The sequence below is a fragment of the Pelecanus crispus genome, chromosome 1 (assembly GCF_030463565.1).
Source record: "Pelecanus crispus isolate bPelCri1 chromosome 1, bPelCri1.pri, whole genome shotgun sequence".
NCBI lineage: Eukaryota > Metazoa > Chordata > Aves > Pelecaniformes > Pelecanidae > Pelecanus > Pelecanus crispus.
Window position 1 is genome coordinate 150,894,731 of NC_134643.1, and position 27,704 is coordinate 150,922,434.

General features: G+C 37.5%; 1 protein-coding gene across 3 annotated transcripts; it reads left to right on the plus strand.

The window, feature by feature from the left end:
* Positions 1-1,050: 1,050 nt before the first annotated feature.
* TUBGCP5 (tubulin gamma complex component 5) lies at positions 1,051-27,270 on the plus strand. Of its 3 annotated transcripts, XR_012831012.1 has the most exons (26): positions 1,051-1,220; positions 4,374-4,427; positions 4,506-4,614; positions 6,730-6,826; positions 7,423-7,533; positions 8,094-8,173; positions 8,676-8,811; positions 9,780-9,897; positions 11,366-11,455; positions 11,996-12,089; positions 12,395-12,641; positions 12,837-13,039; positions 13,765-13,880; positions 15,226-15,494; positions 16,465-16,663; positions 18,111-18,299; positions 18,982-19,164; positions 19,445-19,529; positions 19,632-19,752; positions 20,751-20,929; positions 21,714-21,839; positions 22,431-22,519; positions 25,048-25,148; positions 26,260-26,376; positions 26,675-26,733; positions 27,037-27,270. XR_012831012.1 is itself a non-coding variant. In XM_075709292.1 (24 exons), exons 1-24 carry the CDS (start codon positions 1,051-1,053, stop codon positions 26,304-26,306), a joined length of 3,213 nt encoding a protein of 1,070 aa, XP_075565407.1. In that variant the 3' UTR covers positions 26,307-26,665. The 3 variants fall into 3 exon arrangements, 1 of the variants encoding a protein (XP_075565407.1); XR_012831011.1 differs by having other exon boundaries at positions 26,675-27,270; XM_075709292.1 differs by lacking the exons at positions 26,675-26,733; positions 27,037-27,270 and having other exon boundaries at positions 26,260-26,665.
* Positions 27,271-27,704: the final 434 nt, after the last annotated feature.

The window sequence follows — 27,704 nt, forward strand, 5'->3', positions numbered from 1 at the left end:
CACGGAGCTAGGGCAAGACCGGTTTCTTACTCCACCCCCAACATGCACACTCGCATCCTGTGAACCGAATATCCACTAACAGTAGTTTATCCAGCTGTGCAAAAGCAGAGGTTCAGTCATGGAGGAACACACCCAGCTGCCTCAGAGGAGCCGGGGGGCAGGCAGGCCTGCGGGTACAGGGTGGCCTCAGCGAGGCGCTGAAATGCTGTCTCTTAAATAAGTGCCACTGAAACGGGTCACAGGGTAGCTGGTGTGACATGTAAATAACACGTACTGGCTGTTGGGACATGGAGTCACCATCCCTGGAATGTTCAAAAAATGGGTAGATGTGGTACTTTGGGACATGGTTCAGTGGACATGGTGGTGCTGGGTTGATGGTTGGACTGATGATCTTAGAGGTCCTTTCCAACCTTAGTGATTCCTAGTTTTTACTTTCATTAAAAATAATGCAGCCACCAAGCCAGGAAACACGAAATTGCTACTCTACCCTTAATTGGTTTAGTGGTGGACTTGGTAGTGTTAGGTTAATGGCTGGACTGGATGATCTTAAAGGTCTTTTCCAACCTAAACGATTCTATGATTCTATGGAGCACAGTGCCCTCGGGAAAACCTCCGAGTGACGGAGCTTCCTACCCTCACCGACTTCTGACCCTCCTACCAGGACAGGCCTTGCATTTTGCCTTGCTGAAACGAACTCTGCCAGGCGGAGCCGGGCCAGGCCCTTATTTGGATGGCTACTAAAGAGCTCATTACCCATCCCGGGTGATCATGCCGTTACGGGGGCGTTTCCGAAGACGAGGGACATTTCCCTGACAGGAAGACGCCGCAGAGGCCCCCTCCCGCCACCGCCCCCTTCACCCCGCCTCCCCCCCCTCGAAATCCCGGGGGGGGGGGGGGGAGCTCTCGCGAGAAGTCAGGGGGAAATCTCGCGAGAAGTCAGGGGGAAGTCTCGCGAGAAGTGCTGGCGGCGGCGGCGAGTGGCGGCCCCGTGGCGCCTCCCGGAGGTGTCGCCCCAGTCTCCCCCCCCCCCCCGCCTCCGCCGCTGCGGCCATGGCGGCGGCGCCGCTGCTGTTGGCCTCGCCCGGCCACCGCAGCCGGTTCGAGCAGGAGCAGGACCGGGCCGTCCGGGCGCTGGTGCGCAGCGTGACCGGCCTGCCCGAGGAGGAGCTGGGCGGCGGCCGGTTCCAGACGGCGCTGAATTTCGCTTGGTCCAACTTCAGGTCAGCGCCCGCCACCCCCAGCCCCGGGGAGAAGCTCGGCGGCTGCGACGGCCCCCGCCGTGCCCGTCAGCAACGGGGCTGGGGGCGATCGAGCGGGCCCCTTCGGCCCGCTGCCGCCGGGGCCCACCGGCGCTGCGGAGGGAGGGAGCCCCCGGCGGGGCCGGCGCTGGGCCGGGCCCCCTCCCCTGTGCTGAGGGGCGGCGGTGCGGTGTGGCCCGCTGCCGCCTGCTCCCCTGGAAACACGGAGGGTGCCCTGTGGGTGCTGGGCCGCGGGACGGGGCCGTGTCCCGCCGAGCCCCCCGGGCAGGGTGTCGGGGGTAGCGGCGGGGGCCGTTTGCCAGCCCCTGTCAGAGGGCCCGTGGCTGTTGCTCCGTCACTTTCAAATCTCGGTCTTTTAGGGCTTTTCTGCTGATCCGTAAGAAGGTACCTTTCAACATCTCCACTTAGCCATCCAAAATTTCATTTGTTGGAGGGAAGTAAAGAAATAATGATTATGTGTAATAGTAATCATTATGATCTCTAAAGGTCCCTTCCAACCCAAAGCATTCTATGATTCTGTGCAACCAGCAAATAAAGGTAACTCCACCAAATCGAGATAAAGCTTCTGGCCAAGAATACTGTGCTGCTTGCATGAAAAGTTCTCGATCTGCAGAAGATAATGTGTTTGGTGTTACTTGAGCTCATCATAAACATGGTCTTTATTAACCTGGAATATATATTACTGGTATCCCTTTAATTCTATTACACTGCCATCTAAAATGTCCTTACTAAAGTGTTACACACTGCTTCTTCAGTTATTACAGTTACTGTTTCAGTGTCTGCTGCGGGTTTTTACATGATCTATTTCCAGTTTCCGTACTATCACTAACTGCTGCCTCTTTGGAGTCTTAGTACTTACTTAACTTTGTGCAACAAGTACCTAATCCATTTAAAATCAATGCTACTTCCTTTTTTTTTGTGCTTTTTAAATCGTTTTTTTTGGGGTGAGCAATAGCATAACTGCATCGCATCAAGTCAGAGTGTGAATCCTAACTACTATTAGGCTCAAATAAGACTATTTTAATAACCAAGTAGTCATTGGTCAACAGCAAAGGTGAGTCTGGGGTGTGGGAGAGCTGGGCATGACCTGTAGCCAGTGTTTTGACAAGTTCAGCTCTTTGCTGAATTTTGAGGAGGCTAGTTGTATACATTGGGAATGTAGGAATAGGGTATTTGTAGCTGCTGTTTCTCTGTGTTCTTTATTTGACCTAGAAATATTCTGTGTAATGCATCATCGGATTGCTTTTATTCGTTTTGTAGCTGCATCAAAGCAGTTGCTTGTGACAGTCGTTATTCTGAGTCTGCAGATTGGTAATGGTAGCAGAGTTTCTTGAGCCAGGTAGATGCGCCCTGTCTTCCATCTCGTGACATCTCTGCCTCTTTCGGTGACCCAGTTGCTTGTGTAGCTGTGTGCTCTTTTAGATTGGGGAATTGCTGGGTTGTTTTTTTTTTTTTTTTTTTTAAACAGTAGGGCAGGAAAACAGAGGGGGTGATGCAGAGTTGACAATAAACTGTTTTCAGAGGGAGGGTTGAGAAGAGGAAGGTTTTTATGCCAGAATTGTTTTCCAAGAAATGTGCGTGGAACTTCAGCCTGAGATGGACTAATAACGTATTTCCAAACCGTGAGACCTTAGGTTGTAGCAGAAACTCTTTAGTTTCAAGTTTGTGAAACTTGTGTTTTGTACTGTTAGATTTGATCATATTTCTGTGCTGTAGTTCTCAGATTCACCTGTTTCTTTCCATGCAGCACGCTAATCGTCTTCCATTCATGATGTTCCCAACTTGCCTAAAAAAATTGATACTTTTTTTTGCGTGTGTGTATATTAGCGTCATTAATTAAAGCTTTAAGTAATTGTAGACTAAAGGAGGTTCACTAATAACTTCCCTTCACCTTAATCTTTCTTTTCAACATGGATTCTTTTTTATTGTTGTCATTCCAGTCTGTTTTTCTAAATCTTCCAGTTCTTGTACTTGCCACCATTTTCCATTTGAACTAATGATTTCCTATGTAAGCTAACATGCTGTAATAAATGAGATAAGCTATAACCATGCCATTTTCTTAACCTAAATGTCAGCTACCTAGTTAATGTTACATTTTGTTGTGTTTTTATTTCAAAGCCTTACGCACAGCTGAAATCGGACTAATGGGTCTGTAGTTAACAAAGTAATTTTTTCTTTTCTTTAGTGTGGGCAAGTCTTCATTCTCCAGTGATGCTTAGTAAAAAATCCTTGCTACTTGCCTTACAGTTTCATTTTCTAGTTTTTTCCTTTGACATTGAGGTGATTTTAGATTGTCTTTCCAAATTCAGTCTGTTTAGCTTAACTTTTGCTCCTGGTTCAGATCCAGTAGTTTTCATTTCTGTCTGTGGTCATGAGAATGTCACCCCTGTGTCCTGTACAGTTGTTGCTGGAAGCTGAGACAAAATATTAGGTTGGCTTTGAGGGCCTACATGTAGAGTATCTTGACTTTGCACTCACTGCTGTCGCATCCCATTCCCTGGTTTTTCTCTATACTGAAGAACCTTATTCATATTCTAATTTCTTCTGCAAAGTCCATCTTACCTTTCACGAGTTCTTACTTTGCCTCTGTACATGCTACCTTTGGTGGTATATCTTCCTTTATTTTGACTAAGCTCTCTTTACTTTTAGGCACTCTCCTTTACTGTTTATAAATGAGCTTCATTTGGGTTTAGAGGCCTTCCCGTGTGGGTGTTTGTTTTTCCTGTGCTTGTGATGCATGTCCCAGATAATTTTTGTGTGTTTGACACAGATGCCTTTGACAATACAGTTCTTGATCTCCTTGCTCCACTTGACTTAACTGACAGTGTACTTTAATTGCTTAGTTTGCTGATACAGTAGTAATTTTCTATTCAGCTTAAGTGCTGGTTAAATGTAAGCTGCATTCCATTTTTCCATCTTTAAGGTCAATTGTAGTTAATCCTTCTTGAGCTAAGAGACATTGAGATTAAATTTTGTTGATGCTTAATGCTCTTGCTGAATTAAGCATGCATTATTAAACTAATAAAGTTGTCCTCGTATAAGTAAATCAACTTTATTTCCTTCCTTACTTAAGCTTCCCATTTAAACATATTCTAATATAGATTTCTTACACAGATTTCACCGTTTTCTTGGTGTGAACAGTCACAAAGTAGAGAGGACGATAGAAGGGTAAGTTTTATGCTTATGGATCAATAATGCATTAGTTAACTTTTTTTGAAGCATTTTTGATACTATTTTTGTTATTAGAATACATGAAAAATTGATAGTTCATTCTGACCTTGGAAAAGCTGCAAGCTGGAAAAGACTAACAGAAAAATTTCTGAACTCACCACTCCCAAGTGTGGAAGAAACAAAGGTATGTATGTTGCAACTTAGTTGTTCTTTTTTTCCAGTACTCTTGCATTTATACTGACAATGGGGACTTCAGTTGTAACATCATGTTGGAAACTTCAGATGACTTAGTAGTGGGGTTTGCAGTTGCTGTTCAGGTCGTGGATTTTCAGGGTTGTATTCTTTAGTTTCCCCATTTATTTTAGAAATGTGTTTGCTGTCTTGCCAGGGTTTCAGCGCGTGCAGTTCCATGCCTTAAAGGATTTTATCTCATTGCAGAGCAGATGTTTTATGGTCAGCATTGTACAAATGCTGTAGCTAGAATCTAGATGAATCTAGATTCCTGTCTGTTCTAGAACAATAGCGAACTGAGCAGTTCCTCCTCTTCGCCCAATTGTTTACCTTAAGTAATGCATCTGGGTGTTTTGATTTTAGTATTTCCAAATGGGAGTGGTCCTGCCCTGTAGCTTCATTATTGAGACTATGTATATGTTTCACCTTTGATACATTTTGTATCAAATCGGTTTAGGCTATGGACTGGGTGGATATGGCAAAAATTGTCTCACTTGGACACCTTCCGGTATGGTAGTTTAATAATGAATTTGATCTTTGAAAACTGAAAGTTCCTGCTATTGGGAAACTTAAGCTTGTGATTTAAGAGGTGGTGCTCCATATAATGATATTCTTTAATAGGGCTGTGTATTCTGAGTTGTAGTCTGATTTTACTTCTCTCTGAACTGACGTTTACCTTTCTGTGCACTGCTGTAGGTTTCCTCTAATTTGTGGGTAAAACCCCGGAACCCTCAATAGCTTATACATATCTTCAGTTACTGTATTGTACTCTGTAGATTTTTGAAAAAGTACCATTAGTGGTGCTTGTTTTGAGAGTTGAATAAAATTAAAACCAAACAAACCAAAACAAAAGCCCAAGCAAGCACTGAATACTTGAATGTTGCAAGTATCCTAAGATTTTAAAAAGCCTCCCCCATGCCCCCCCCCCACCCCCCCCTTGAAAATGCAACTGGGGTATAGCTGGAGGTCTCAATATATCTCACATTTGGGAAGTTAAACTGCATTTAGTTTTTAGCAGCGGCACGTAACTGGGAAGATTGAGTATTTATCAGTTTTATGACTGGCAAGTGAAACACCAGCTTGCACATGTTATTCTGTCAGTGACCTACCGGTGTTCTTTGACAAACTCTTGTATAGTCAGTAATGTTCAGTAGGAGCATATTATATTCCATATATACTAGGTGAGTATGATGCTGCTTTATCAGAAATTTGGTTTGTTTTTTTTTTTTTTGAATACAAGTGGATCTCATTCCAAAACAGCTTTGTAAGTTTGTGTATGTATGTGTCAAAGTATATGGGATGTAGATAGCAGAATCTCCACGCATCTAGATACAAAATGGTCTGCTGAAGAACTTTGGAAAGTTAGCATCAGGCCAAAGAAGACTCTTTCTTTAGTAAGAAATGGTTGTGCTGTAAGCAGGTATTAGGGAATAGGCCATAACACAAATCTCTGCAGCATACCAGTGTTGGCACAGTATTCCAAACTCTGTTTCATAACTGCATTAGTGCAATATTGGAGTTAAAGATGGATCCTTAATGCTTTGTGTAGATTTTCAGATGAGGGAAGGTAATGTGAACATGATATTAAAACGTAGTGATCTTAGCAAAGTGTTTTAGCTAACTTCAATTTAGCCTCTGTTTGAAATAATCAGCCATATGAATACAGGAACCTAAGACTTGGTTTCCTGCAGGCCTGTTACCCGTGTCCTTCTGCCTCATCCATGTTAATGTAGCTGTCCATTATCCCTTGTCCTCTGGTTACTTCTTACTTTCACAGTACTTCGGGGTTCCTCTTACCTCTCTCCCATATTCTCTGATTATCAGCCAGTAAGAGGCAGCTTATGCTGTGGCTACTGTTGAAGTATTTGTATATTGATTGGCTAATTAGTAGGTGAAAGATAATGGGTGACATTCAGTATCATGTTGCAAATGTTATTTTTGAAGTCAGGACTGGGGAATGGGAACTAATAGGGAGCATTCCTGCAGGTTGTAGGCTGAGTTTGTTCCTAACCAAAATCTTTTAGACCACTTACTGACTTGCCTTTTTTTTTTTTAATGTGTCTTAAAGACAGATACACACTACTCCATACTGTCTCTTCTGTTGTGTTTGTCTGATTCTCCATCCAACACCACCTATGTGGAAAAACCAAGAGTCAAAGAAGTTGGTAAGTTTACAAGATGTTTATATTGCTAATGAAAGATACAATCCATTAATGCAATCTGATAAGGACATTTTTCCTCTCCATTTTATTATTTCCTTCACTTCAAGGTGCTTTATTGATTGTCTTTTTATGATCTATACATTTAAAGTAGCCTGCAAATCTTTCCTACACCCGTTTGTGTTACATCACCTAATTAAGTTTTCCAGCCGCTGAAGTACCTCGGGAGCTCTTTTTGACTTGTACCTCTGTCACCTACTAATGTTCTCCACCAGTGCAGCAGTGCTTACATGCTCAAAGGCAGACAACAGGTTTCTATCCTCAGTCTCTGTCTTGCACCTCAATAGGAGGTCTGTTGAAACAGCTTTGATGTAATTTCCTATGTTCCCTATGTAGTCAAGGAAAGGTAGATACCTTTGAAGGTTTCCAGAGGGAGGTCCCAGCTGCCTGCTTTCTAAAGTAGGACTGTTTCACTCAGTGCCTAAAAATGAGCCTTGTGCTTAAGTTTGAGTGAATACCATCCCCCATTTGTTTACAGTGTTGTATCATAGAGTGAAAGAAGAATATTTCAGACTAACCTAAAGAAAATCTTGCATCTTAAGATTCCTTTTTGAATGATCTCTGCACATTGCCTCGGCGGTGTTTTGAATGCACTTTCAGCCCATTCCAGGAATGTGAATATGAAGAGGTTATCTCAAACAACACTAATTACAGTTGAGTAAGCTTCATGTTTAAGATATAATATACTGTAAGTGTGATTGTTATTTTTAAAGTGTTACACATCACATCATGCATATGTGGTGTCTTTTTTGGAAATTAAGACAGTTCTTGCTTTATGTTGTTTACAGTCCGGGATCCTTGTGCATATGTAAATTATACATTTAGAATGTTTCCACTGAGCTAAATGTGACTAGTCACAATTAGTGATATGTTGCATTCTTGCATGTTTTTCCAGGATTGAAGCGTAGGGTAGTGTAACATAATACAGATAAATGTGCTGATGGCACGCTATGTTGCATATTTTGAGTGTATAAGCAACAAAATTGAGAATTAATAAGTCAGGAATATACATGGTTGATACGTCACAATTTACATGTCATGTTGAAAGTGTATAACCTTGTTAAAGGAACAGTGGTGTAACCTTAAGTGGAAGGGAATGCCTTTTGGTTTAGATTTAGAATATCAAGGTAATTTTAACTTTGGAAATGTTTTTAGAGGAAAAGAAAGTAGAGTTATGCGATACTTACTATTTTTATATTTATATTTCTCTTAGAAAAGGAAGAAGAATTTGATTGGGGAAAGTATCTGATGGAAGGAGAAGAAATTTGCTTTGGCCCAGGCGTAGATACACCAGTAAGTAATTTCTTCAGGTAAAAAAAACCCCAAACTGCATAAACTGTTTTGAAGTATATTAGAGACTTGGTTGAGTTATCCTAGTTTGTATGCTCTGCATGTCGATTCTCTCAGGATTCCCTCATATGTTGCTTCTTACTTAATACCATGAAATACACACAGACCTAAGCAAAGTAACAGTAATACAAACGCTTTTGGTTTTCACCATGTTTTAACTTAGTCCTGCAACTAAACTGGCTCCTTCTGCTGACCCCTGCCTGCTCCTAATCAGAACTTGCCGTAGTTCTGTGATCTTTTCCAGTTCTCTCATGTGTCCGGTTATTCATGTTATGTATAACTTAAACCAGTCTCTGGTAGACAGTTTTGTTAGTCTTAGTGTCCTGAATTTACTTTATAGTGGAAGAAAGAAGAGAATAGCTTATGTTTGACTTGAATAGGAAGCGAATATAGATCTGTCTGCTACGTTGTACTGAAGTGTACTGGGTTTTGTTGCACTTAATAGGATTGGTCTGGAGAAAGTGAAGAGGAGGAAGACGCTCAGCCTTTGAGCAGGGAGGACTCGGGTATTCAAGTAGACAGGACACCTTTAGAAGACCAAGATCCAAATAAGAAAACAGTGCCTAATGTTTCTTGGAAAGGTTAGAATAAGCTATAATTCTTCTGGTAATAGTCATACATACTCAAATTTAGCAAGCTAATGCAGCTTTATTTATTATTCTTTAGTGAGGTATTGCGTTTTAGACCTATAATTGTAGTTTTAAGATGCAGCTTATTGCTTACCACTGCTTTTTTTTTTTTTTTTAAACAGTAAAGAAGTAATATATAGATATGAATATAGAAATGAAAACTTACACAGTTAAATGTAGCACATAGTTGTATGGATATCGTGTAAATTTTTATTATTAAGTATCAGAATGCTGAAACAAAATTTGGTTGACAGCAGGAACAGTTACTCAGTTCTGGGTATTAATTATTTTTGAAAAAAGTGGTTTTATGTAATTAAAACACTAGTGTCTTATTCTTGAATAGCTTCAGGGAGTATTAACTGTAGCTGTGTATTTTTGCATAGAATATTGCAGGATATAGGATACCTTGTGTAAGAAAACTGCATAATATTCATAAGTTGTATAAGCAGTAGCTATCTAATTGGGATTAGGTAAAGTTTTCTTGATAATCATGTTTACCTAAAAATGTTTTTTCTCAATGTATTAAATGCATAGTAAAAAGGAACATAGTGACAAAGTTGGTGATATTTGGCAGTCTATTTTTTAAGTCAGCTTGGTTTTGTATATATCATTTGAGAGTTGCCTGAGACAGAAGCACATTTTCCGAGGAAGAATTGGAAGCTACATAAATCTCCAAGTTTGTTTTTTAGGACTTTTGCAACTTTTAAGAGATGAGGCATTTCTATGTAAATTAATTTGTGCACAATGGTATCATATATATGAGTGCAGTAAAGTGTAAATAGTTGTAAACTGTAACTTATTTGAAAAGATCTGTGATTCTGCAGTTGAGCGTATAGGCTTATTAATAACCTTTCCCTGTGTTTTATAATAATTCCCTGAATAAATAGAAATACTTCACCAGCTGTCATGTGTTTTCACAGTTGGTGAACCCGATGCCCGCAGCTGGCTGGAGCAGCATGTAGTTCCTCAGTACTGGACAGGAAGAGCTCCCCGCTTTTCACATAGTTTGCACTTGCATTCCAACCTAGCTGCAGTCTGGTAAGAAAACAATATCACTTACATATTTGTTACTGGCATATGATGCTAAATAATGACTTTACTAAGCATCTTTACTGTGGAAGCATAAAGGTAGTATAGTTACTACTGATTTAGGTAAAAACAGAATTAAAAGGGTATGAATTAATGAGATGAACAAATAAGCTGTTTTTTCTATTAATGGATTCTTTTCCTTTTGTTTAGTTTTTATTACGTTTGTCATATCAGAGAGAGGGTTTTCCTTTTTCAAAGAAGCAAATCTTATTGTTGAATGTTGTTTGGGTTGACCCTTACGGAGGTCTCTAATGAACTAATATAGGTGGATTGTAAGTGGTCATGGAAGTGAGGAGTTCCCTAAAGTTTAACATTTTGTTTGTTTTTTGTGCCCTTACGAAGTTAGTCTTAAACACAGATTTTGTGTGGGGAAGGAACATAAAGCAGTATATCATTGTGATCTGCTGTGGCTTTGGAAGAAAAATGAGAAGGAAGTTCAACTCAAAAAAAAAAAAGCCTGATTCTTTCCTCTCTCCCAAATTCTGATGTATCAGTACTGCAGTAATACAGATCATTAGATTTGTCTTTGGTTCCTTAATTTAATGAATTTCTTAATCAAGGAGTTAACTTTATTTTAGTGTCAGTTGGTTATCTAGCCAGTTGTGAACCAAAATTTACAGTGAATATTAGGAAATTAGTAACATAAATAAAGCAACACTGTTTATGTTGCAATGTTGTTAGCAGATGTATGTTATATATATGTAGGTTATATAACCAGTATTACTTACTTTAAATTTTTTGAATTTTGAACATGATTACATAAATTTTGCCACTGATTATATTAATGAGTCAAAGTACTACAAACATGAATAATTGTTCTATACTTCACTAAAATGTGAAAAATACCGTGGAAGGTTTACAAAGAATTGCATAACACAGGATCATCAGGGAAGGTTCTTAGGCGACTGTGAAAGTTTCCATTTCTTAAGTAAACTTTTGGGCTGAAGTATGAATTTTCTTATACAGGTTAGGGAAATTGATATTTTACTTCTTAGCTTAGTATTTTAACAGAAAGTAACTATAAATTTTTGCAGCATTGAATGAGAAATAATAAAATAATCAAGGATCAAGAATTTAAAACAAAACCCAAAACCAACAAAACCCAAAAGAAACCCAAAAACCAAAATGACAAAAACCAAAACAATGCAGATTTGGTACTTCAGGTATTTGCTACTTAATTTCTTGTATTGCTATGTACAACTAGGTGATATTTGAATGCTTTCTGTAGTATTTTGCTTAACAATATGAAAACAAACTCTGCTCTTGTTTATGTACTTAAAATGACCCCATGAACATTGAATTTACTCAGATGTAATTAGAACAAAACTGAGCCTTAAAATTATTGCTTCATTCTTACTTTCAGGTGATTCAGCTGTTATTTCAGTCATTAAATTGTTTTCATTTCCTTTTTTCTAAGGGACCACCACTTGTACACCAGTGATCCTTTATATGTGCCAGAAGAGAGAACACTAGTCACTGAAACTCAGGTTATACGGGAAACTCTTTGGTAAGAGCAACATTACAAAGCTTGCATTTTAGCTTTTAGTATTTCTCTCAAGGAAATGAGAGATTTATCTTTTGAAGTTGTGTCTGAAGAAAGAGTTATTACTGAGCTTTTAGCTTGCACCATTGCTGACAATAAAGGTGCTGCTTATGTGTGTTAACCATTCAGATTCACAAAGAAGAAAGTAGCTTACTACTTCTTGTATGCATTGACTCTTCAAGTCTAACCTTTGAGGGGAACCAACTTGTTCTTATCCTGCCCCTATGGATTTTCAATATAGTGTCCAATTTTAGAAAGTAGGTTTGAGTCGTGCTACAGCTGGAAATTATCTCAACTGGAAAGGAACTTTGGGAGATGTTTACCTGATGCCAGTGTTTTATTGTGCAACAACTTACAGTACCAATAGCATCGTAGCTGATCTGTGGTCCCCTTTTATTTGAAGAAAAGAAACTTTTAGGCAAGGGAGAGCTAATCCTTTTATTAATTATATAATTATGAGTCCATTAAGGGGGAAAATTACTACTCTTCATGTTTCTTTTCAAGGCTACTTTCAGGAGTGAAAAAGCTTTTTATATTCCAGCTGAATGATGGAAAAGTGACTGTGCGGAATGATATTATCGTAACTCATTTAACCCATGTAAGTTGTTTCTGCATCTCAGTTGACTATATCTGTCACTAGGAAGATGTAATTTTGGGGAGTAGGAAATTAAACTGCTTGCGGAAAAAACACATTTCCACAATTGTGTTTAGACTAAATTAAGAACATCTGACTTAATAAAACTGAATGGGCTGTTCCCATATCTGAGAATATGATCAAGCGATAGAGATGGCAGAATTTTATTATATTTTAATTCATAGAAATACCTTATGATTTAATTTTTAGACTTTATAAAATACAAATTTTTATTAGATGGTTCTAAAAAGTATGGGTTTTTTCCCTAGAATTGCCTGAGATCTGTATTGGAGCAGATAGCGGCATATGGTCAAGTTGTGTTTAGACTACAGAAGTTTATTGATGAAGTGATGGGACACAGCCCGGAAAACATAATGCATGGAACAGTTTCCACTCCAAAGAAAACTACTGAAGCCCCGTTCAGAACCTACCAAGCTTTTATGTGGGCCTTGTATAAATACTTCATTAGCTTTAAAGAGGAACTTACTGAAATTGAAAAATGCATAATCAACAAAGGTACAGTGCAAGGGCAATTTTACAGGAGGGGGGCGCACAAATTTTTATGAGGGAAACGTGAAAAACATTATGCAGATACATTTTGAAACTGTGAAAGATGCCGCACTGCATTTTAAAACCTCATTAATAACATAGACAAAATTTGATTTTATGTTGGATGTTACTTTTATACATCTCTGGGGTTTTTTTTCCCAGATAAAACAGTCACACTTTCAATAGTAATAGATAAGTTGTCTCCCCGACTGGCACAGCTGAAGGTGCTTCACAAAGTTTTCAGCACAGGAATAGCGGAAGTGCCACCTGACACTAGAAATGTTGTACGAGCATCTCATCTGCTTAATACTCTCTACAAAGCTATTCTTGAATATGACAGCGTTGGAGAAGCATCTGAGCAAACGGTAGGGGAAATTGTTCCTTCCTTAATAGAATGACGCACTAGAGCATTTAGTAACTTAAATTTCTTTATGGTGATGGAGTACACTAGCCTTCAGCTACGAAGGATTGAGGACAAATTTGATAGCCAAAATGCATTACTGTTTCCTGACATGAGTTCACTCAACCTGGACAAAATCAGATTCATGAGAAGATCAGCAGCAGTGTGTTTTTAGGACTGAGGGGAGGAACCATGGGGAATCAGGAAGCTGTTATGAAAGAGGGAGCTTTGGAATAGCTTTCCCTTCTTCTATCTCTACAGCTGCATAATTCAGTTAATGCTGCAATGTAGTGTTCTGGGTTTTTACAGTAACTTGTTAATTATACTACTGACAATATAGTAGATGTCATTATGTCCTTTTGCTTTCCTGTTTTCTACATTGCAAAACCACAGAATTATGACTACCTCTTACTGTTTAAGAGATGTTAAAGTGAAAAAAGTGAAACTGCTGTTTGGGTCTAACTGCGATGACAGAAGTAACAAGAGGAAGCATGCACAATGCGGGCTTCCATTAAAACTACTAAAGCTGTAATTTTTAGTTTAACATTTTATCTTTAAAAATCCTTATGTGTAGTTACGTTTATGTCATAAGCTGTAATTGCACAATTAAGAGGTTAGGCGCCATATTGCTTCTGATGCTTAGTATAAAAACATTCAGCCACTTTTTTTTTTTTCCCCTTTTAAATTCAGGTATCCCTTCTGTTCTCTCTCTGGGTTGAAACTGTGAGGCCATACTTACAGACAGTGGATGAGTGGATAGTCCATGGTAATTTATTTGATCCTGCAAAGGAATTTATCATTCAGAGGTAGGGATGCTGATCTTGGACACACATAATGCTGTGCAAGTACGAATACAAAACCTGCTGTAGAACCTAGGAGGTAAAGGGTGACAATGAAAGTAGGTTTTCACATTTTGTTATTGTACTTTAAGTAGAATTAATTTCTTAATCATACTTTTACAACTTGTCTCAAACTTCCCTTTAGGGAAATTGCATTAGGTATGGAGCCCTACCAGGTATTATTCTGGAGTAGAAATCAATTGTTTTATTTTTTCCATCTATAATAAATAATCAGCAGTCTGACTCTGACTTGTTTAAAAGCAATTAACCATTTTTCAAAACCAAGATGTTTGCAAAAATTACAAAATTTACTCTTTAATTCTTCTAGTAATCTACAGTTGTTTTAAATCAAATGCTATTTAGAATTGCAATACTCATTGCTTCTGACTTGTAGTACCAGTTAATATGGTGTCTTGAATTACATTCACATGTCCTAAACATTATTTGAGCTGTTAATTTCTCTTCTGTTTGTATGCTACATTTTGCTGGTCCCTTTTTTTGACAGCTTGAAGTGGAAAGTGAATATAGAGATTAGAATTTTTGGCTCGTAATTACAAATCCATTTCCCCCTATCTGCCAAACTTAATTGAACCTCTGTCTTCTAAGGCAGGTCAAGATGAGCATGAAGTGAGAGAACAGCTCTAGTACTATTGTATTAAATCCTTAGCAGCCGAGATCTTTAACATCCTTATTATGTCCTATTTGACTTTTCTTTCTGTGGTTCTGTAGTTGTGTTTTCATGCTACCAACAGGGATGATTTCAACTATTATTTATATTTGTGCGTCATTTAATTATCTAATTTAGGTTGTTTTCCATCTGATTTCAAAGGCCAAACTGTGTATCTGATGTAAACAACACAAAAAAGCAAAGTGAACTAAGAATTGAGTTTCACCTACTCGAGATTTTTTTCAGGTTTCCCAGAAGTAGTTGCTTCATTGTGGGTTTTAAATAAACCTGCAAGTCAATCACTAATCATTTTGTTACTAAGGTTGCATACCACTGTGAGTTGTCAACTTCCTGGAAAAATTTAATTGTAATTACTCTTTTTGCCTTGTTTTGGGGGTTTATTTAGTTATACAATTGTTTTATCTCCTGTGAGCTGATTCTTTATCCTGCTAAAGCTGTTGTCTTTTCTAGAGGTGTCTAGATAGTTTGTGATATGAATGAGGTTATTTTATATAGTTTTGAAAGTGGTTCTTGACTATTCTAAGAGCAAGGCAAAGCATAAAGCAAAGATGATCTGCATCTTCTAGTAATGAAGTTCCATCTTTTGAAAAGGGAAATACTCAACAGCTTTTTATTTCTTGGCAGAAACAAAAATGTTCCAGTTAATCACAGAGATTTTTGGTATGCTACATACACATTATATAGTGTGTCAGAGAAGACGGAGAATGAAGAGAAGATGAGTGATAATGCCAGTGCCAGTTCTGGCAGTGATCAGGCCCCTTCAAGCAGGCAACACACTATGGTCTCTTTTCTGAAACCCGTGCTAAAGCAAATCATCATGGCTGGAAAATCCATGCAGCTGCTGAAGAATCTTCAATGCAAAGATGGCTCTCCGCAACAGGCCGCGTCACGAGGTAAGATGTCAGTTTGAGGACTATCGTGCCTCAGGGTATCTAACAGCATGGGTGTATTTTCTGGAGTAGTTGAATTAATGGTTTGAATAATACAACGCTCTGTGTTGAATGCCAATATCATGGTTGGTAGCTTCAGGTCTGATTGAAAACACTCTTCCAATGCAAACAAGTGAAAAGAGCAAAGTGAATAAAGATTGAGTGTTCTGTTTGCTTTTTATTTCTTTAAATTTTTCTTAAACCTGTTTTCATGTGCTTACAAAACATTTTTTTTGTTATGAGACAAACTAAAACAGCTTGTATGTTCTAATAGTAAAGCTGTTTTGTTTCAATAAATAGTTGTTTTCTGTTACTAAGTGGTTGAATAATTCTGAGGTAGTATGTGAAACTTTTTTTTTTTTTAAAAAAAAGCTTACTAATAATTAAATGAAAGATATTTGGATATTTAGGATATTTATCTTGAAGGATTGTAAAACATAGTACAACAGTGTAACCAATGTTGATTTTTTTTTTTTTTTTTTAGGAAACAAAATACATCTTTTGGTTTTGCTGTTTCTTGTGTTTAGAAATAGAGATAGTTAAATTATTTTGGAGACTCTCTAGGTTTATTTCCACCTTTGGTGTGTGCATGTAATCTATTCTAGTGCATACTGAAGGGTTGTTTCCGGTGCTAAGAATTAATGTGCTTTGCACATGAAGGAAGATGATCTCTAACAGTCTCAGAAATATTTTGTATTTCAGACACCCATTCAGCAATGCATTTGAACATAAGCCTCACCTTAGGCATTGGACTAGTCCTACCATTTTAGCAATACTTATATTTAAATATGTATTTGAGTTTTTTCCTGAAGAGTGGCCTAAATTTAGTGTGTTAAAAGTTAGCAAGTAAATGTTGGACTGTGGAGTTCTTTTAGTTCAGATGACGTTTTCTCTTAGAACAAAATCTTACTGTGGAATGTGTTGCCCAATTTAGACGCTGAACGAAAGAGTTTGTATACACTGTTCTTGGAATCAGTGCAGTCTCGCCTGCGGCATGGGGAAGAGTCTGTTCCAGATATTATTACAGAACAGCAGGCCACAAAGCAGAGCCTGATAAAGATGCAGTCTATAGCAGAAAGACACTTGGAACTGGATGATGTCCACGACCCACTGCTGGCTATTAATTTTGCCAGGTAAATGAATGATCTTCCTGCTGTGCTGTTGAGAGCAATGTTCTGCCTGGTGACATTTGGTAGACCAGATTTTTATTGCTGCCACTGCTGAAAAAAAGCAAGTGCAGAATAAAGAGAAGCACCAACAGTCAGTGACAGAAGCTAAATAAACACTAGCCTTGTGCTTAGTTAAAGAAAAACAATTAAAATCAGTGAAGAATCTGCTGCTCACATCTGTTAGTGCAGAAAATGGGAGTAGTCTTTATCATAACAGGCTTCTAGGAAATAAGTGTTCTAATAGTGAGTGCTTTTGTAAAATCTAAACTTTTAAATGTGTTTGCTTGGAATTTGTACACAACGTCTTTGATTTGTACCAAGTATATTCTTTGAAGAATGCAGCTTCAGTTGTGCTGTGCTTAAATAATTTAACTTTAAAGCCTTCCAAAATTCATCTTAATTGCATAAGAATTCTTCGTAATGAGGGAAGTCATATAAAGGTTATAAATGTCTTGGAAATGAGCAGGAAAGACAAACTCTGAAACTCTTACTTATTTTGTGATTACAAGTAAGAAAATAGCTATTTATGTTTTTTCTAAATACTAGTTGGCAATTTACATGTTTTTGTTTCAGTCCTAGGAGGAGTTTGTTTTAAAAGAAATCATAATTAATAGTAGATAAGACTGTATTACTTCCCTTGTTCATTGGAACTATTCTAGTTGTCAAAATTGATAGATTAATTCAATGTTTGCCTCATCCGGTCTATCAAGGCAATAGCTGCTATGCACTGGGCTTCCTCTTACAACGGATTAAGCTAGCAAGTAGCTTTTTACAAATTATTATAATAATTTGATCCTTTCTGTGGCAAAATAATTAAATTTACCAAGTGTAGACTGCAGATACTCTCTTCCCGTAATATAATATTACAGATAATATATAGGGACCCCATATTTAAGGTGTCTCAAACCAATTCTCTGTGTGTGTGGTGGTTTGTTTGTTTGTTTATTTTTTGGTTTGTTGTGTTGTGGTTGTTGGGTTTTGCTTTTTTGTTGTTGTTGTTCAAATTTTTACTTTGTTTCTTTATTTTTCTTTCCTGGGAAGTTCATCTGACTGCTGTATATGTACAATATAGTTTTAAAAGTTCCTATGATAATGGGTTTGTTTATTAAGCTGTATAGTGTTTGAATTTGATGTTGTTTTTAAGGATTATTCCTTGAGCAATTATGTGATTATAGTATACCATCCCTTTTTGATATTCTTATGCTTGGTCATACAAAAACAGTATGAAGGATCACTTAATAGGCTTGATATGTACTCTAGTTATGAAACAGCTTTTGTTATTCTGCACCATATATTTTTAGAGCAGAGGATCCAATTTTGGTTAAAATCTTTGAAGGTATGACATTTTATGGTTTTATATATTGTATGAATTATGAACCTTCTTCCCTGAGTAGTTTGTTTTATTTTGAAGATTGTATTTGGAACAAAGTGACTTTCACGAGAAGTTTACTGGTGGGGATGTTTGTGTGGATAGATCCTCAGAATCTGTGACCTGCCAGACTTTTGAACTGACATTGAGGTCTTGCCTTTATCCGCACATAGACAAGCAATACTTGGAATGCTGTGGTAATCTAATGCAAACTTTAAAGAAGGACTATAGGTAAGAAAGTAGATTTGTTTTTCCTTAACTTTTTTTTTTAATTACCAGTGGTATGTCATACACTAAAAGCAGGAATTTTATGTTGTGTTTCTACTCCAATTGGATAATCAACAGTAAAATCATTAAGGCGGAAAGGGGGATCTAACATGATAGAATCCTGGGTGAGAAGTTGGTCTAGCTTAAGTCAACAGCAAAGCTGTCATTTGTCTGTAGTGGATGTTCAATAGGGAAATTGTTTCAAACAGTACTTTTAATAGTATTGTCATTTGAAACTGGAAGACAAATTTTAGGAAGCTAGAATATACTTAATGTGAGATTCAGTTATGCTACTATAAAATGTATAGTAGACAAAATATTATGCGGTATTTTTATATTACTTAGAGTAAAATGGCGTATTCCTTTTACCTTTCAGGTCGTCATAAGCCATCATACTTTTAATCTGTCTGAAATATTTAATGTATTTATAGTCAACGGTTCTTGTGAGAGTTGTAGCGGTATTATTCTTCCTACTTTATCAGAAAAGGAAAATCCATATCATAGTTTTCTGGGGCTCCATGTTAATGTCTCTTCTTAGAAGAGTTTTAGTGAAGAGTTTTCAAGATTTTTGTTTCTGTAACAGTTGTGTTTGATTTCACTTGTGTGACTAAAAGTGAGGAAATGTTATATGTTTATTCCTGTTTAGGCTTGTAGAATATTTGCAGGCAATGAGAAACTTTTTCTTACTTGAAGCTGGAGATACTATGTACGACTTCTATACATCTATTTTTGACAAAATTAGAGAAAAGGAAACTTGGCAGAATGTTGCTTTCTTAAATGTTCAACTTCAAGAAGCAGTTGGGCAACGCTATCCAGAGGACAGTGCAAGGTAACATGTGAAATCCTGCAAAATATAGTTTAGTCATGTTTCTTTCACACTTACCTATCATAATGTACTTAACTTGCATAGCACAATACTAATTATTGTGTACTCATTACAAGAATCTGTTTTAATGAAGTGTTGAGCTGTTGTCGTCTCTTCTACCCGAGTCCCCCAGATTAAATCAGACAGTTGGTATTTAGTGATAAGAAATAAAAAAAATCTAATGAAACTAACCACTAATTTAAAACAGATTATCACCAATTAAATCACTTGTTTCCTTGCATAGGTTGTCTATATCGTTTGAAAGTGTTGATACAGTGAAGAAGAAACTCCCTGTCCACACCTTAGATGGTTTGACATTGAGTTACAAGGTAGTGAGTTAATATTGCTGTAGTTCTAGTCTAGAACAGATTTGAAATGTTGTATTAAAGTGACTTACAATTTCTGTCTTGATTATCCTCTCCTCTTCTTAGGTTCCTTGGCCTGTGGATATAGTTATAAGCTTAGAATGCCAAAAAATTTACAACCAAGTTTTTCTGCTCTTACTGCAAATAAAGTGGGCCAAGTATAGTCTAGATGTTTTACGATTTGATGGTAAGAAACTTCTTCAATGAAAGATACTCTAAAAACTTGTTCTGTGGTCTAAGGATATAAATAGTCTGCTGCTTTCTGCAGTAAGTAGTGTAAACCAGTCAGAATTTTGATTCGTTCTATAAAATACTAATCTCTATTAGCTTTGCAAATTAGACATATTAAGCACGGCATGTTTTTCACTTCTTTTCAGCCTCAGGGACAACACTATTTATTCATGCATTCCCTTTGTCTCTTTGATTCAGGTCTAGTTAGTTATATTGGAAACTTGTTGCTTCATTCTTCAGACCTTGCTGTTGAAAGGGCTGTCTACCACACCCTAATGTTTTGCTTTATGAATAGTCCAGGTTTTTATGAGCAATACCTTGCAAACAAGTTAAGAAAACAAGATGAAAAAATACTCTTAATTGAGGTTGAAGCAGTGAGCTAGACAGTTTGGAATACATACTCTAAACTATAGTTTAAATATTTGGCAATTGTAGAAAGAGATCTCTTAGTGTCTCCTTCATCAGGTTAATGTTTATACTCTTCCTGTCCCATATAAAATGGATGCACACTTCATGTCCTAGAAAAATCAGGCAGTTGATGGGTTCATCTGTTTTGTACATCAGTTAAGTAATTACCTTCCTAAAAGTATGTAGTTTTCTGTTGTTTAAACTTCATGGGTATGGCTTTGTGCTTAAGTTATTTTCTCCTTTGTGGAGATGGTATACACATTTATTTTTAATGTAGATTTTTTTTTTGTCCTTTGACATAATTTTTAGCTCTTAAATAGCATTTCCTATTTTAGTATTTGCCAAATTGCGTTGTGCATATACTGTCAAACTATTCAGTATATTGTTGCTATATTTTAACAACACACCTGAATTGCAAGAAAAATCTTACATCACTATTCTGTGCAGGATAATAAGAGATTAGAAATTTTAGTTTTAAAGTAACATTTTAACTACTGTTTGTCTTCATAAGCACTTCAATATAATACTCTTGCCTCTTCTTTTTAGAACTAGTCTGTGCTGCAGAAAACTCACAGGTTAAGGAAGGAACTTTATTAGAACAAGGAACGCTTCCTCTATTTGGACCGCAAACAGAAAGTATAAAACAACAAATACATCGCATGTTCCTCTTAAGAGTGAAACTTATGCATTTTGTTAACAGCCTGCACAACTACATCATGACTAGGGTTTGTCTTATATCACAGTTTCATTTGTATTAAGAACTTGTAACTGGAGATGCAGTATTAGTTTTCCTTTAAAACATAAAAACAAAAAATAAAAAGCAAAATCTTAGTCTAATGTCCTTTCTGCAAAATGATTTTGAGCTAAAGATGTTACAGTTTTAACTTGACAGTTTTAAATCAGTAATTCTAAAAATGCTTTAGAAGTTCTACATGTATGTGATTGATCTTTGGATATTACTAGTTCTTTTTGACTATTTCTCCCCAGTGCTAGATTACTGAAGCACAGTCATGTAAAAATAGGTTTCTGTAAGCTGTTGCTCTCTTAAGAGCTATTACGCTTATAAAAGTGTTATACAGACATTTCAGTTAAATGGTTGCTTCTCAAAAATCTCTAGTACGCAGATCCAAAAGTGTATACATGACTTCTCAAATATAAAGGCAATGCCTGTAGATTTGTATCTGCTCTACTATTGCCTTTTTTTCCTTTAATAAAATTAATATACTCCAAATCAGGTCTTCTGGGGATAGTCTGTCTGCCCTTGTGCAATGGCATTATTCCTATTTATATGAGGAATGTCATTGTGCAGTTATGAGAAGAGCTTGAATTTTTTGCTGTTGATGGTATTTTGCTATTGATGGTAATTTGGAGGGTGAGCCTAAAATTTGAGAGGGAAGAGTGAATGAATCGGGCAATTTTAGGCTCTTGGAAAAAAAAAAAAAATTGGAAGGGAGTCATAAGCACTTTTTTTGCAACATGGAATTTAATAACTGTGGTCTTCTTTTTAAGATTCTTCACAGTACAGGCTTGGAGTTTCAGCATCAGGTAGAAGAAGCCAAAGATTTAGATCAATTAATAAAGATTCATTACAGATACCTATCTACAATCCATGATCGCTGCCTACTGAGAGAAAAGGTGGGTAAAAAAGATCAGTATATTTGATATACTGAGTTTAGCAGGACAAGAAAGTAGTTTAGTACTAATTATGCTGTCTGTTTTGCAGTTCGTACATACTAAACAATACATAAGTACTCTTGAGGAAATGGTAGCTTTTCCAGAGTTAATATTGAGATCCAGTTTCCCTTGTAAGTCTCAGGTCAGTTCTATCAGGGAGAGAAGATAATTTCTTTATACTGGATTTTACATGGCACGTTTGTTTCTAGGAGATGGGAGGATTTGAACAAACTGAGGCTTGGTAATGTAATGAGGATTATACATACTGGTATGGTAAGAAATGGAAGTACATGGATATGGATAGCATTGTAGCCTTTTATCCCACATCCTGTCTGTGCTTAGTCCTCATTGAAATGGTCAGCCACGAAATGAATTAGAGAGCAAATAGGAAACACACCTTAAATTTGGAAGAATCACATTGTACTTAGGAGATTGTTTTTACAGATCAGATGAAATGGCATGGGATACCTTTGTATTTCAGCTTAATAACGAAAATTATTATGCTTAACAACAAATTTCTAAGTGTTACTCCTTTTGTTTTAATTGTTTTAGGTGAGCTTTGTGAAAGAAGCTATAATGAAAGTGTTAAATTTAGTACTGATGTTTGCAGACCGTTGGCAGGCTGGTTTGGGGGCTTGGAAGTAAGTATTCATACCTAAAATTCTACATGGTCATAATTTCACAGCTCAGAATATGGTTTTGAGATATTTTGTGTGTGAGATAACAGGACTTTGCTCAGTCCGTACCTCCTGCTGTGAGGTATTCACAGCAGATACCAGAGGCTAATTGCTATTTCTTAGCAGAAGTGAAATTGATATTAGATAGAACTTAACAAGTTTCATGCACTTGTGTCAGTGTATGTTCAGTATTTTCTAATTAAGAAGGTGGCCAATATATAACTTCTAAGTGTTTGAAAAAATTGTAGAGCATAGCAACAAAGAGGGTTTTCTTTTCCTTCATATTTGTTCTTAATGGTAAAATGAGAGGTGCACAGGTTTGGTTTATGATCACGTTTCCTGGCGATGATTTAAAATTGTAGGCAGCTAGATGCTGATATTCATTAATTGGTTTATGAAAAGTGGGATTATTTAGTTTGGCCTTCATTCTAGAAGGCAATACATTTTTGTTTTTCTTTAAAAAAAAAAATCATCTAAATCTAATCTCTAAATCTCCTTATTTTTCTAATCTGGGCTGTCCCAATTTTTACAAAGCCTTTGTAAAAAATTTGTGATGAAAATGTGAAGCTGTTGAAGTTAATGAAAGTTCTGCCATTGACTTTGGAGTCAAGATTTTCATGCAGAATGTTTGATTCCATTAGTTCAAATGCTCAGATTTTGTATTATTGGTAAAATCTGAAGTTATTTTTGGTCTGTCCATTCTTATAGTACCTTTTCTGTAGAAACAACCTGGGATGGGTGTTCTAACGGGGATCTTTAGAAAAGATGAGTGCTTCCTTATGTGTCATGATTGAAGTTAGAAACCCACCTGTAATTTCTGAGATAAGATTAATGTGTTGGTCTGTGAATCAGTTGCTCTTCTCTAAGCCATCCCTTAGACAAGATTAAAAATAAGATCTGATTTTTTTAGAATAGAATAGTTCAGTTCAATACAACAATCATCTAGTCCAACTGCCTGACCACTTCAGGGCTGACCAAAAGTTAAAAGTGTATTATTAAGGGCATTGTTCAAATGCCTCCTAAACACTGACAGGCCTGGGGCATCAACCACCTCTCTAGGAAGCCTGCTCCAGTGTTTCACCACCCTCTTGGTAAAGAGATGCTTCCTAATGCCAACTCTAAACCTCCCCTGATGCAGCTTTGAGCCATTCCCACGTGTCCTGTCACTGGACACCGGGGAGAAGAGCTCAGCACCTCCTTCTCCACGTCCCCTCCTCAGGAAACTGTAGAGAGCAATCAGGTCGCCCCTCAGCCTCCTTTTCTCCAAACTAGACAAACCCAAAGTCCGCAGCAGCTCCTAACAGGACGTGCCTTCCAGCCCATTCACCAGCTTTGTTGCCCTCCTCTGGATGCATTCAAGGACCTGAATATCCTTCTTAAATTGTGGGGCCCAGAACTGCACACAGGACGCCAGGGGAGGCTGCACCAGCACTGAATACAGCGGGATAATCGCGTCTCTTGACTGGCTGGTTGTACTGTGTTTGATGCACCCCGGGACGCGGTTTGCCCTCCTGGCTGCCAGGGCACACTGCTGACTCCTATTGAGCCTGCTGTTGGCCAGCACCCCCAGATCCCTTTCCACAGGGCTGCTCTCCAGCCACTCCTCTCCCAGTTATACTTTATACTTTTGCTTGTGTAACCTGCTGCTTGAAGGATGAATGATCGTGGGCAAGTCTCCAAGGCTATGTCTGACACTCAAGTGTTGATCTATGGCCCTGAGGCCAACTGGTGTGGACTGGCTCATATCCATATTTTTCTGGACTAATTCTCCTTGGCACAGATGCTACCTAGAACTTGGATCCCACTCTCCTGTGGCATTAGGAAGTTGCTGGTTTTGGAGTGCTTTGCTGATTCGAAGTGTCAGAAATAATTTGTGAAGGCTGTTGATAAAGACTGAAACTCAGGGCATGTGGTTGCATGCTCTTGGATGTGGCAGGAAAAAGTCATAGCTGATGTAGTGTCATCCGCATCCTCCTGGGAGAGGGGAAAAAGGAAAGGAGTGACTATTCTGAACTACATCTTCTCCCTCCTCTGGTGAGCTCTAGCTGGCACAGTCCAAAGTGGAATTCAAGAGCTGGCTGACAGTAAAACAGTGTGGGTGTTCCTGTCTTATTTGGCAGTGTAGGTTTACCCCAAGGAGCTCTGAAACAATAGGGACCAGCAATGGCTGACTTGAAATACAAAGCTATGTAGGAATAATAGTTGTTGTTTGGAACTACACAGTTCCTCCTAGTCACTGCAGAGATTTCGAAGATGATGAGGAAATCATTAATACCATTGTGATAGTGCTTCGATGCTCCTGTCAAAATTGCCTTTGTTTTTTAGAAGTAGTATACACAGGCATAACTGAAATATTGTGAGTTCAAGCCAGAATGCTATGCAAAGAGTACTTTTGTCATTTACTGTGAAGCTTTGGTCACATTTTGAAGATAACGTAGTGGCTAGTCTGTTAAACATTCCTCTAAGCATTCCTCTGTTAAACTGTTTTGTAGGATGGAATCCATAGAGAAGATGGAATCTGATTTTAAAAACTGTCACATGTTTCTTGTAACTGTTCTCAACAAAGCTGTCTGTCGAGGCTCTTTTCCTCACTGTAAGTACATGAGGCTTTTCACATATCTGCACTTACTGGGACGCAAGCTTTACTAGGAATGTATTTGCATTTTAATCTGTTTTAATGTTTGTCAGTATGTCTTAATCTCATTTTGTGAGGTATTCACAGAGGGACATGAAGCCTTACTTAATAAGTTCACGTCATTATATTTTTAGAGTATTTGTGCCATGCTTTTTTTTTATGACACCTATCTTCAGTTTACCTGTTTTTGTTGATGAGGGGAAGCTGATGTAGCCAAGCAAGTGACAAGCGGTTTTCTAAACAAATGAAACTAAGTTCTGGAGAGCATAGAAGAGCATTCTTTTTGTTGTTGGATGATAGCTGTGATATATCCAGAACAGATAAAATTTTAGTGTTATGGTGCCTCAGCTGCAACTGCACTGAGCTCTTGGCTCTGCCGATCTGTTGGAAGTTACTTCCTTGGTGGCAGAAGCAGCAGGAGGCGACATGTCTGTACTTCTACCTGCAGCCTGATCTTAGCTTAAATTGCTAATCAGTTCCAGTTTGAATTAGGGGACCAACTGCTGAATGGCATTAGCTGGGATATAGATGCATGTTCTAACAGGTTTCTACGCCACGTGTTGACGTGGTGCTTAGGGACGTGGTTTAGTGGTGGACTTGGCAGTGCTAGGTTAATGGTTGGACTTGATGATCTTAAAGGTATTTTCCAACCTAAACGATTCTATGATTCTAAAAGATAAAATTTGGCAGCGCTGCTACTCAGTCTACAAGAGCTTGTCTGCAAGAACTGTGTGTGAGAATGGCTTACTGTACATAACACCCCACAACGTTTGTTCTTTTTTTTTTTTTTTTGTGTACAGCAGTTAGTATTGCAAACAAAGGAGCTAATTTCTTACCAGTTCTTATCCCCTGAAATAACTAATGGATAACTGATGATGAAAGTGGTGAAATAAATGTCTAAACTGTCAGAGATTCCTAAAATGTCTTACTCTCTTAAATCCTGAAGTGTTACGATTTAAAAGATAAACTGGTATCTTCCATGTAAACTACAGAATTGAATATTGCAATAAGTATCTGCAGACTGCTGCAAATGCAAATATTAACTACTTTTTTATTGTTTGGTTTGCAGTGGAATCTTTAGCTTTGTCACTGATGGCTGGCATGGAACAAAGTTAACACCTGAGTCCTTTGAGTTACTAAAGAACTGAAAGCAGCATTTATGTTGAAATTCTCTCATTAAAAAACTGTAAGCATTTTACACTCCAGTTTGAAATGTGTATAGCTAAATGATACTGATGGTTTGGAGCTGTGTAAAATATTTTAAAATGTAAATAATGTACAGGTATTTAAGTGTATTGGTTGTGCCAGTATCTTTCTCTGTGTGTATATGCTTCAACATGAAAAAACGTGTACAGTGTAAAATTCATCCTGTGTAAACACTCTTACTTGAAAATACGTAAAATGTATTTCATGCTGTAAAAAGGATTTATTTTTTTGTTTCATTATGAATAATTACTGATTTACTTTTTCCATTAATTTTGCAGCTGTGAATAGGTCACAGGGCAGTGTGGAGTGGCATGACTCAATTCTTATTATTCAAAAGGTTGGTTGAGTTCATTTTTGGCCTTTTTTTCCTTTGAAAAAAGGCTAAGAAGCATTCATCTTATTTGCTTAATGGTTCTTAAGAACTCTTTGGGAACAGTCATGACTGTTACAATAAGCTGATGTAAAAAATACAAGATTAACTTATCAAAATGGATTATTGCAGACCATAAAATACCAGTATTTTTATGTAAATGGCCAAATGCTTACTAATTCTAGTGGTAACTTCTGTCAGTTTAAGTAGGATCAAGATGGTAGTGTGTAATACATTAATTTTAACTATTGGATTGTTGAAATGTTTCAGAGGTGGTCGGATATGACTTGACCGTTCTCTTCCTTCTAAGCCTTTTGCAAACAAACCTTATATCTGATAGCTAAACTCATGTAAAGCAGTAGATTGTAATACAGAAGAGTGCATTTCTAGAGAAGTAAATGTGGAACATGTTCTGCACAAGATGACTTGCCCTGTCTCCTCCCCATGAAAGTTTCTCTGTAATTCTGGCATCAGGACACCTGCATTTAAACAAGAGAAAATCAGTCATAGCCATTTACCTATTTATTTGAATCAATAAAAGATTTAATAATTGGAAATTCACTGTTGTATGTGTTTCTGCTGAAATCCACTCTGTAACTTAGTTTGAGGGCTGTTTCTGCAAGGTACATTAAGTATATTACTACCAACTATGAGACTGTGTGGCTCATTACAAAACTATTTTTTTCAGCTGTAAACTAATAATTACTTTATATGAAAATGAATATTTGGGTTCTTGTTTGAACAGGAGATCTCAAAAGGTTCTTCCAAGTTACAGCTGTAACATGTTTTCAGGACAAAGATGTTTTTGTTTTTGGTTTTTTTTTTAAAGTGCAACACTGGGAAACTTTCTGCTGCCCCGTAGCATGTTCTTTTTTTGTTTGACTGAGCGGAGGTTTTGCTTTAGAGAACATTATGTTTGTATTATGCTCTGCTACCAC

Excerpts from the sequence above, each read along its gene's own strand:
- TUBGCP5 (XM_075709292.1), top strand. The coding sequence starts at position 1,051 with ATGGCGGCGGCGCCGCTGCTGTTGGCCTCGCCCGGCCACCGCAGCCGG. Across the intron at positions 4,428-4,505 it reads GTAGAGAGGACGATAGAAGG|AATACATGAAAAATTGATAG; the intron begins GTAAGTTTTATG and ends TTTTGTTATTAG. Across the intron at positions 19,530-19,631 it reads GTTTGACATTGAGTTACAAG|GTTCCTTGGCCTGTGGATAT; the intron begins GTAGTGAGTTAA and ends TCCTCTTCTTAG.